The sequence below is a fragment of the Tachypleus tridentatus genome, chromosome 1, assembly GCF_004210375.1.
Source record: "Tachypleus tridentatus isolate NWPU-2018 chromosome 1, ASM421037v1, whole genome shotgun sequence".
Taxonomy (NCBI): Eukaryota; Metazoa; Arthropoda; class Merostomata; order Xiphosura; family Limulidae; genus Tachypleus; species Tachypleus tridentatus.
In genome coordinates, this window is record NC_134825.1 from 2216581 (window position 1) to 2228189 (window position 11609).

Consider the following 11609-nt stretch of genomic DNA (forward strand, 5'->3'; position numbering starts at 1 on the left):
TATACAACAGTTTATTGTTGTGTGGAGTTTCTTATAGTACAGTTTATTGTTGATGTGGAGTTTCTTATACTACAGTTTATTGTTGATGTGGAGTTTCTTATACTACAGTTTATTGTTGATGTGGAGTTTCTTATACACAGTTTATTGTTGTGTGGAGTTTCTTATACTACAGTTTATTGTTGTTGTGGAGTTTCTTATGCTACAGTTTATTGTTGATTGGAGTTTCTTATACTACAGTTTATTGTTGTTTGGAGTTTCTTATACAACAGTTTATTGTTGTGTGGAGTTTCTTATACAACAGTTTATTGTTGTGTGGAGTTTCTTATACTACAGTTTATTGTTGATGTGGAGTTTCTTATACTACAGTTTATTGTTGTGTGGAGTTTCTTATACAACAGTTTATTGTTGTGTGGAGTTTCTTATACTACAGTTTATTGTTGATGTGGAGTTTCTTATACTACAGTTTATTGTTGATGTGGAGTTTCATATACTACAGTTTATTGTTGATGTGGAGTTTCTTATACAACAGTTTATTGTTGTGTGGAGTTTCTTATACTACAGTTTATTGTTGATGTGGAGTTTCTTATACTACAGTTTATTGTTGATGTGGAGTTTCTTATACAACAGTTTATTGTTGTGTGGAGTTTCTTATACTACAGTTTATTGTTGTGTGGAGTTTCTTATACTACAGTTTATTGTTGATGAGGAGTTTCATATACTACAATTTATTGTTGATGTGGAGTTTCTTATACTACAATTTATTGTTGATGTGGAGTTTCTTATACTACAGTTTATTGTTGATGTGGAGTTTCTTATACTACAGTTTATTGTTGATGTGGAGTTTCTTATACTACAGTTTATTGTTGATGTGGAGTTTCATATACTACAGTTTATTGTTGTGTGGAGTTTCTTATATTGTTGATGTGGAGTTTCTATACACAGTTTATTGTTGATGTGGAGTTTCTTATACTACACAGTTTATTGTTGATGTGGAGTTTCTTATACAACAGTTTATTGTTGATGTGGAGTTTCTTATACAACAGTTTATTGTTGTGTGGAGTTTCTTATACAACAGTTTATTGTTGTGTGGACTTATACAACAGTTTATTGTTGTGTGGAGTTTCTTATACAACAGTTTATTGTTGTGTGGAGTTTCTTATACTACAGTTTATTGTTGTGTGGAGTTTCTTATACTACAGTTTATTGTTGATGTGGAGTTTCTTATACTACAGTTTATTGTTGATGTGGAGTTTCTTATACTACAGTTTATTGTTGTTGGAGTTTCTTATACAACAGTGTTGAGTTTCTTATACAACAGTTTATTGTTGTGTGGAGTTTCTTATACTACAATTTATTGTTGATATGGAGTTTCTTATACTACAGTTTATTGTTGATGTGGAGTTTCTTATACTACAGTTTATTGTTGTGTGGAGTTTCTTATACTACAGTTTATTGTTGATGTGGAGTTTCTTATACTACAGTTTATTGTTGATGTGGAGTTTCTTATACTACAGTTTATTGTTGTGTGGAGTTTCTTATACAACAGTTTATTGTTGTGTGGAGTTTCTTATACTACAGTTTATTGTTGATGTGGAGTTTCTTATACTACAGTTTATTGTTGATGTGGAGTTTCATATACTACAATTTATTGTTGATGTGGAGTTTCTTATACAACAGTTTATTGTTGATGAGGAGTTTCTTATACAACAGTTTATTGTTGTGTGGAGTTTCTTATACTACAGTTTATTGTTGTGTGGAGTTTCTTATACTACAGTTTATTGTTGATGAGGAGTTTCATATAGTTTAGTTTATTGGGCTGTGGATTTTCTTATAGTACAATTTATTGTTGATGTGGAGTTTCTTATACTACAATTTATTGTTGATGTGGAGTTTCATATACTACAATTTATTGTTGATGTGGAGTTTCTTATACAACAGTTTATTGTTGATGTGGAGTTTCTTATACAACAGTTTATTGTTGTGTGGAGTTTCTTATACTACAGTTTATTGTTGATGTGGAGTTTCTTATACTACAGTTTATTGTTGATGTGGAGTTTCTTATACTACAGTTTATTGTTGATGTGGAGTTTCTTATACTACAGTTTATTGTTGATGTGGAGTTTCTTATACTACAGTTTATTGTTGATGAGGAGTTTCTTATACTACAATTTATTGTTGATGTGAAGTTTCATATAGTACAATTTATTGTTGTGTGGAGTTTCTTATTGTGTGGAGTTTCTTATACAACAGTTTATTGTTGTGTGGAGTTTCTTATACTACAGTTTATTGTTGATGTGGAGTTTCTTATACAACAGTTTATTGTTGATGTGGAGTTTCTTATACAACAGTTTATTGTTGTGTGGAGTTTCTTATACTACAGTTTATTGTTGATGTGGAGTTTCTTATACTACAGTTTATTGTTGATGTGGAGTTTCTTATACTACAGTTTATTGTTGATGTGGAGTTTCTTATACTACAGTTTATTGTTGTGTGGAGTTTCTTATACTACAGTTTATTGTTGATGATGTGGAGTTTCTTATACTACAGTTTATTGTTGATGTGGAGTTTCTTATACTACAGTTTATTGTTGATGTGGAGTTTCTTATACAGTTTATTGTTGTGTGGAGTTTCTTATACTACAGTTTATTGTTGATGTGGAGTTTCTTATACTACAGTTTATTGTTGATGTTGATGTGGAGTTTCTTATACTACAGTTTATTGTTGATGTGGAGTTTCTTATACAACAGTTTATTGTTGTGTGGAGTTTCTTATACTACAGTTTATTGTTGTGTGGAGTTTCTTATACTACAGTTTATTGTTGATGTGGAGTTTCATATACTACAGTTTATTGTTGATGTGGAGTTTCTTATACAACAGTTTATTGTTGATGTGGAGTTTCTTATACAACAGTTTATTGTTGATGTGGAGTTTCTTATACAACAGTTTATTGTTGTGTGGAGTTTCTTATACTACAGTTTATTGTTGATGAGGAGTTTCATATACTACAGTTTATTGTTGATGTGGAGTTTCATATAGTACAATTTATTGTTGATGTGGAGTTTCTTATACAACAGTTTATTGTTGATGAGGAGTTTCATATACTACAGTTTATTGTTGTGTGGAGTTGTTTATAGTACAATTTATTGTTGTGTGGAGTTTCTTATACTACAGTTTATTGTTGATGATGAGTTTCATATAGTTTAGTTTATTGGGCTGTGGATTTTCTTATAGTACAATTTATTGTTGATGTGGAGTTTCATATACTACAATTTATTGTTGATGTGGAGTTTCTTATACTACAGTTTATTGTTGTGTGGAGTTTCTTATACAACAGTTTATTGTTGTGTGGAGTTTCTTATACTACAGTTTATTGTTGATGTGGAGTTTCTTATACTACAGTTTATTGTTGATATGGAGTTTCTTATACTACAGTTTATTGTTGATATGGAGTTTCTTATACTACAGTTTATTGTTCATGTGGAGTTTCTTAAACTACAGTTTATTGTTGATGTGGAGTTTCTTATACTACAATTTATTGTTGATGTGGAGTTTCATATACAGTTTATTTATTGTTGTGTGGAGTTTCTTATACAACACTTTATTGTTGTGTGGAGTTTCTTATACAACAGTTTATTGTTGATGTGGAGTTTCTTATACAACAGTTTATTGTTGATGTGGAGTTTTTTATACAACAGTTTATTGTTGTGTGGAGTTTCTTATACTACAGTTTATTGTTGATATGGAGTTTCTTATACTACAGTTTATTGTTGATGTGGAGTTTCTTATACTACAGTTTATTGTTGTGTGGAGTTTCTTATACTACAGTTTATTGTTGTGTGGAGTTTCTTATACTACAGTTTATTGTTGATGAGGAGTTTCATATACTACAATTTATTGTTGATGTGGAGTTTCTTATACAACAGTTTATTGTTGTGTGGAGTTTCTTATACTACAGTTTATTGTTGATGAGGAGTTTCATATACTACAATTTATTGTTGATGAGGAGTTTCATATACTACAATTTATTGTTGATGTGGAGTTTCTTATACAACAGTTTATTGTTGTGTGGAGTTTCTTATACTACAGTTTATTGTTGTGTGGAGTTTCTTATACTACAGTTTATTGTTGATGAGGAGTTTCTTATACAACAGTTTATTGTTGATGTGGAGTTTCTTATACTACAGTTTATTGTTGATGATGAGTTTCTTATACTACAGTTTATTGTTGTGTGGAGTTTCTTATACAACAGTTTATTGTTGTGTGGAGTTTCTTATACTACAGTTTATTGTTGATGAGGAGTTTCATATACTACAATTTATTGTTGATGTGGAGTTTCTTATACAACAGTTTATTGTTGATGTGGAGTTTCATATACAACAGTTTATTGTTGTGTGGAGTTTCTTATACAGTAATTGTTGTGTGGAGTTTCTTATACTACAGTTTATTGTTGATGAGGTGTTTCATATGCTACAGTTTCTTGTTGATGTGGAGTTTCATATAGTACAATTTATTGTTGATGTGGAGTTTCTTATACAACAGTTTATTGTTGATGAGGAGTTTCATATACTACAGTTTATTGTTGTGTGGAGTTGTTTATAGTACAATTTATTGTTGTGGTCAGTTTCTTATACTACAGTTTTTTGTTGATGATGAGTTTCATATAGTTTAGTTTATTGGGCTGTGGATTTTCTTATAGTACAATTTATTGTTGTGTGGAGTTTCTTATACTACACTTTATTGTTGATGTGGAGTTTCTTATACAACAGTTTATTGTTGTGTGGAGTTTCTTATAGTACAGTTATTGTTGTGTGGAGTTTCTTATACTACAGTTTATTGTTGATGTGGAGTTTCATATACACAATTTATTGTTGATGTGGAGTTTCTTATGCAACAGTTTATTCTTGATGTGGAGTTTATTATACTACAGTTTATTGTTGAGGTGGAGTTTCTTATACTACAGTTTATTGTTGATGTGGAGTTTCATATACTACAGTTTATTGTTGTGTGGAGTTTCTTATACTACAATTTATTGTTGATGTGGAGTTTCTTATACAACAGTTTATTGTTGTGTGGAGTTTCTTATACTACAGTTTATTGTTGTGTGGAGTTTCTTATACTACAGTTTATTGTTGATGAGGAGTTTCATATACTACAATTTATTGTTGATGTGGAGTTTCTTATACAACAGTTTATTGTTGATGTGGAGTTTATTATACTACAGTTTATTGTTGAGATGGAGTTTCTTATACTACAGTTTATTGTTGATGAGGAGTTTCATATACTACAATTTATTGTTGATGTAGAGTTTCTGATACAACTGTTTATTGTTGATGTGGAGTTTCTTATACAACAGTTTATTGTTGATGAGGAGTTTCATATACTACAGTTTATTGTTGTGTGGAGTTTCTTATAGTACAGTTTATTGTTGTGTGGAGTTTCTTATACTACAGTTTATTGTTGATGAGGAGTTTCATATACTACAATTTATTGTTGATGTGGAGTTTCTTATACAAGAGTTTATTGTTGTGTTGAGTTTCTTATTCTACAGTTATTGTTGATATGGACTTTCTTATACTACAGTTTATTGTTGATGTGGAGTATCTTATACAACAGTTTATTGTTGTGTGGAGTTTCTTATACTACAGTTTATTGTTGTGTGGAGTTTCTTATAGTACAGTAATTGTTGTGTGGAGTTTCTTATAGTACAGTTAATTGTTGTTTGGAATTTCTTATACTATAGTTAATGTAGTTAATATCTTTATTTGCTCATTCTTAAGAACTGTAAGTTTTATGTGTATATTAGAATTACATTATAGGATGTAAAGTTGAGAAAATGTATAAAATGCATGCGATATGGCTTTTTCCTTTTTGACCTATAGCTGTATAGTTATAAAGAAGGTATTAAAACAATAAAGATATTATAGTGATTTAAATTTAACTGTACATAGAGAGAGAAATAAATCAGTTCTTAGGACAGAATAAATACTGTACTTAATCCGATAGTTATTTTGAGTTTTTAATCTATGGTAACAAATAAAATTCAAAATTCCACTCTACTGTATTGTGCAGAGATTAGGCAATACATATAATATGTACATATTACATGTAATATATACGTATGGGTATCGTTGAAAGTTTCACGCAGATTATTATTATTTCAGACGAACATCATGGTCAAGGGCCACTGGCCCCAAAACAACATCTTGGTGAGAAAATACCGGAGAATCAACAGTCACTCGTTCCAACAGTTGATAACCAAAACACTAAAACCAGCTTTTCAGACACCACCGGACATTTGCACCCTGGCACTAACTTTGACACCAGTAGTTTGAGAAGCCGTGGAAGTGACGCCAAACCTTTGTCCAGTGCTTGGCATACTGCACTAGGTGTCGCTTCCAGCATGGATCGTGAAAGGAAAAGACCTGTTCGCAAGGGACCCAAAATTGTCGAGCGGCCTGTCCGAGCCCTAATGTGTTTATCATTGAAAAACCCCTTACGGAAAGTGTGTATCGACTTCGTGGAATGGAAATATCCTTTGAGAGTTAAACAGATCGTGGGTAGCCGTACTGGATGTAGCAGATTACAATAGCCACCATACCTGTAACAAGTATTGATGGAGTATAGTAATTACCACGCTTGTAACAGATATGGTTGCTTTTATTAGTTACTTCTATAAGATATAAATGATTGAAACTTGTACCAGGTATGTTAAAGTCGAAACTCGTCTTGTTAGAACAGTTTAAAATCGAATTTTTTTCACTTTGAAGTATTTTCCAATTATTCTCTTGACCATGATAAAATTATCTCAATTTGTCTCACTTTTTCCATTATTAAAATAATATATACGACTAAAATTTAGAGAAATGTATGCCGATATTATTATCACAATGAACAAACCTAATGTTTTGCTTCTTTAGCACAGAGAGGTTTACTCCTGAATTAGTATGTTTATAACAGTGACCAGGATCGTCTGCTTGAAAACAAATATAGAAATATGTAATACGAGATGTCAGTTATAAAATAACTGTAGACATGCATTGCAGTAGATGTTACTTAATGGTCAGTTAGAAAATAACTGTAGACATATATTACAGTAGATGTTATCTTGATGGTCCGTTAGAAAATAAATGTAGACATGTATTACAGTAGATGTTATCTTGATGGTCAGTTAGATAATAAATGTAGACATGTATTACAGTCGATGTTATCTTGATGGTCAGTTAGATAATAAATGTAGACATGTATTACAGTAGATGTTATCTTGATGGTCAGTTAGAAAATAAATGTAGACATGTATTACAGTAGATGTTATCTTGATGGTCAGTTAGATAATAAATGTAGACATGTATTACAGTCGATGTTATCTTGATGGTCAGTTAGATAATAAATGTAGACATGTATTACAGTAGATGTTATCTTGATGGTCAGTTAGAAAATAACTGTAGACATGTATTACAGTAGATATGATTCTGATAGTCAGTTAGGTAATAACTGTAGGCATATGTTACAGTAGATGTGATTCTGATGGTCAGTTAGAAAATGATGGTAAACACAGATTACTCTAGGTGTAATCTTGATGGTCAGTCTAAAGGACAATGTTTAATGGAAGGCTACTAGGATAGTTAGTGCTGTTTAATAGCTGACTGCTAGGACTATACGAGTTTTGTTAGATATGTAGTGATTGAATTGTATGCATTATTTTGTTTAGATTAACAGAACTGTATGCACTAATTAATAGGGTTTTATGCACTGTTTAGTAAAAGATCTGAATGTTGACCTATGTAAAATTTCCCTCCTGAAGAGGTAAAAGGTGGATATGCTTGATTTTGAGGTTTAAAGAATTTCTTCAAGTTCCCGTCTTTGCTCTGTACTAGCATAATATACTTGTATACACATGCACACATACATATAAGTGTGAAAACATATTACAGTAGTTTGAATAAAACAAGGTAGTTTCTGTGAATTGTGCTGTGCATTCTTATCAAATCCCAGTAAAATTTCTGGCACGATTGTCAGAAATCACTTCTTAGTAATATATATAGTAATGTAAACATATGGTTGTGTTGTGCTAAGGATTCTTCTACACTAAGTGTCTGTAACTTGTTGGTGATAAATTCGACAATAAACGAATAGCATACACTCCAATTGTTTTAAAAATAATATATTTATATTCAAAACAAGTTAAATGTATGTAAAAAAATCTTTGGTTTAGAACACCTGTTGATGAGACAAATTATTATACTTATCTCTTTCAAACTGGTAATCCCACTCTAATATGTAAATCCTTAGACTGCTCACTCCCACGACTGTTAATTTACATTTGTTAAACTTTTCTCTGACCAAATCTCTCTTTCACGTGATTTTATTCTCTTTTCGTTCCCAGATATTTAGACAACTAGGATCTCATGTGTTGTTTAGTAGTAGATTACTAGGATCTCATGCGTCATTTAGCAGTAGATTACTAGGATCTTATGCGTCGTTTAGTAGTAGATTACTGGGATCTCATGCGTCGTTTAGTAGTACATTACCAGGATCTTATGCGTCGTTTAGTAGTAGATTACCAGGATCTTATGCGTCATTTAGTAGTAGATTACTAGGATCATATGCGTCATTTAGTAGTAAATTACCAGGATCTTATGCGTCATTTAGTAGTAGATTACTAGGATCTTATGCGTCGTTTAGTAGTAGATTACCAGGATCTTATGCGTCGTTTAGTAGTAGATTACTGGGATCTCATGCGTCGTTTAGTAGTAGATTACCAGGATCTTATGCGTCGTTTAGTAGTAGATTACCAGGATCTTATGCGTCGTTTAGTAGTAGATTACTGGGATCTCATGCGTGGTTTAGTAGTACATTACCAGGATCTTATGCGTCGTTTAGTAGTAGATTACCAGGATCTTATGCGTCATTTAGTTGTAGATTACTAGGATCATATGCGTCATTTAGTAGTAGATTACCAGTATCATATGCGTCATTTAGTAGTAGATTACTAGGATCTCATGCGTTATTTATTAGTGTATTACTAGGATTTTATGCGTTGTTTAACAGTAACTTACTAGATCTCATGTTTTCTTCATACGTAAATTACTTGGATTTCATATTTTGTGTAGCAGATGATTTATAATATTGTATTTATTACTAATATGATGTGTATTAAGTTTGTTTGTAATTAAACCTAAAGCTATACTTTAGACTATTTGTGCTCTACTGACCATGGGTATCGAAAGACGGTTTTTAGCGGTGTGAGTCCTCAAACATACCGATGCGCCACTGGGGGTGTGCAATATGTGTTAAGACAGGATATAGTGTTTGTGTACACTGCTGGCCAAAATCTTAAGGCCAATGAACATAAAGAAAAAATGCATTTTGCGTTGTTAGACTCAACCACTTATTTGAGTAGAGCTTCGAAAGATGAAAATAAGAAAAGGGAAAATAAAAAAAAAAAAATTCGATGAATCACGATTCAAGTGCCCCAAACAAAGTTGCTTGACTGAAACTGACATAAAAACACTGTTCATTGTTCATGATCATCTGAGCTAGAGAGCTGTTTTATGGGTTTGAAAGATTCACACTTATTTGTAGTGTAAGTATAACGAATTGAGCTAAAGTAAACATGGTTAACCTGCACATTTAAAAATAACATTCTTATTGTTTAACTTTTATATCGCATTCCACGGTTTTCTGTTTTAGTTTGTTTTTATTATTTGAAGTTAAGCACTAAACTACACAATGGGCTATCTATGCTCTGCTCGCCATGTGTATCGAAACCTGGTTTGTAGCGTTGCAAGTCCTAATAAAAACCACTGTGCTACTGTGGGGCTAATTTTATTGGTTTCTTTTATGAGCATATTCTTAGAAACCATTTAAAAATACAATAAAAATAAACAATGTCTGAAAAGTAGCATTGTTAAATGGTAAACACTTAAGGAGTGTCATAGTATTTTTTATATCTATTTCCATGTTTGTGTTTTTATGGATGTCACTTGTATCATGTTATTTAAGCTTATAAACTACAGAGAAGTTGTTTAAAAGGTATCTGAAATAAGTGTTACTATCACTATATATATAGATTACAACTATTTTAACAAAGACTTTATTGTACATTCTAATAATTATAAACACTATATATAAAATACGACTTTCCAAGTAAAAATTTATTTTGCCTTGTAAATAGTACAAAACCTTTTCTTCATATTTGAAAGTTTTTCCTTAATGTCCAGCTTCAGGCCATTTGAATATCTTATTCTCTTGACCATCTTCGCTAACTGTGTAGCATTAGCTGTATATACTCCATATCCCAATAGTGACTCGAACCAGGTTAACCAGTACCTGGTAAGTACATTCCCGAACAGTTCATATAAGTTCGTTTACGTATTTATTATAATTTTAATTTCACAATAGATACCAGGAGCTATGCCTAAACGGATTCAATAATTTATATTATTCAAAAATGGATTCAGTAACGGATTAACTAACTTTTGTATTCACAATGGAAAGGAAAGATAAACGATCTGTAAACATGGATAAAGTAGATTACTGCTTTTAGTAATTAATACTGAATGAAAACCAGAGATATCACTAAGTTCTGTCTAATTCAATAATTTTGAAAAACATTCTCCCTGAAGAGCTCATGAAGATTTTCTGACTTACTTACATGAATTTTATACCATACCACTTTACACCATCCTAATTTATACTATCATACGTTACAGCAGAGTTTTATAGTACCCTAAATCACCTTATTTTATACTACCCTACTTAGAAACACTGTGTTTTGTACTATACTATACACAACCTTAAACAACCGCTTTATTTTATACTACCTTACTTAAAAACACTATACTTTGTACTACAATACTTTTAAACTACCTACTTTATATAACCCTAAACCATCTTATTTTTACTACCCCAATTTGAAGTGCCTACTTTATACAATTTTAAACTACTTATTTGATACTAAATTACTTTTAAATACCTATTTTAAACAACCCAGAATACATTATTTCATACAACCCTACTTGCCTTATATTAAGCTCTACAACCCTAATTTAGAGAACTCTATAATCACCGAAATCTGTGCGACCTTGTATTTGGTTCCAGGAAAGGATCTTTAATTAACGATTTACACTACTGTGGTATTTGGAAGTATAAAGAAACTCAAAAAATACTAAATTTTATCAACCGAATTACTCCTGTTTGGATGTGTGAAACGAACATATGTATCACCTACACCAAGCAAAATCTCCACCGGCTACCTTTTAGTAATAAGTGCGTTTAGTGATAATATTAATATCCATAACATACTTTATTTCAATGTTTCTCACGACCTTTAATATTATATCCGTTGTTGTTTCATTTACTGAATGTCGTGATTTTAATATTATATCCGTTGTTGTTTCATTTACTGAATGTCGTGATTTTAATATTATATCCGTTGTTGTTTCATTTACTGAATGTCGTGATTTTAATATTATATCCGTTGTTGTTTCATTTACTGAATGTCGTGATTTTAATATTATATCTGTTGTTGTTTCATTTACTGAATGTCGTGATTTTAATATTATATCTGTTGTTGTTTCATTTACTGAATGTCGTGATTTTAATATTAT

General features: G+C 31.1%; 2 protein-coding genes across 8 annotated transcripts in view; one reads left to right on the forward strand and one right to left on the reverse strand.

Moving 5' to 3' along the window:
- Positions 1-11609, reverse strand: part of LOC143229231 (prolyl 4-hydroxylase subunit alpha-2-like) — a 514682-nt gene that overhangs the window by 337292 nt on the left and 165781 nt on the right. The gene's annotated exons all lie outside the window — the stretch shown is intronic.
- LOC143228798 (muscle calcium channel subunit alpha-1-like) overlaps positions 1-11609 on the forward strand; it is a 222387-nt gene that overhangs the window by 104224 nt on the left and 106554 nt on the right. For all 7 annotated transcript variants that reach the window (XR_013015602.1, XR_013015596.1, XM_076460506.1 and 4 more), the window contains 2 exons: positions 6162-6528; positions 10227-10332. Coding sequence is in view for 5 of the 7 variants with exons in the window: in XM_076460506.1 (XP_076316621.1) it covers positions 6162-6528; positions 10227-10332 (473 nt within the window). In the remaining 2 variants the exon portion in view is untranslated. The remainder of the gene's footprint in view (positions 1-6161; positions 6529-10226; positions 10333-11609) is intronic.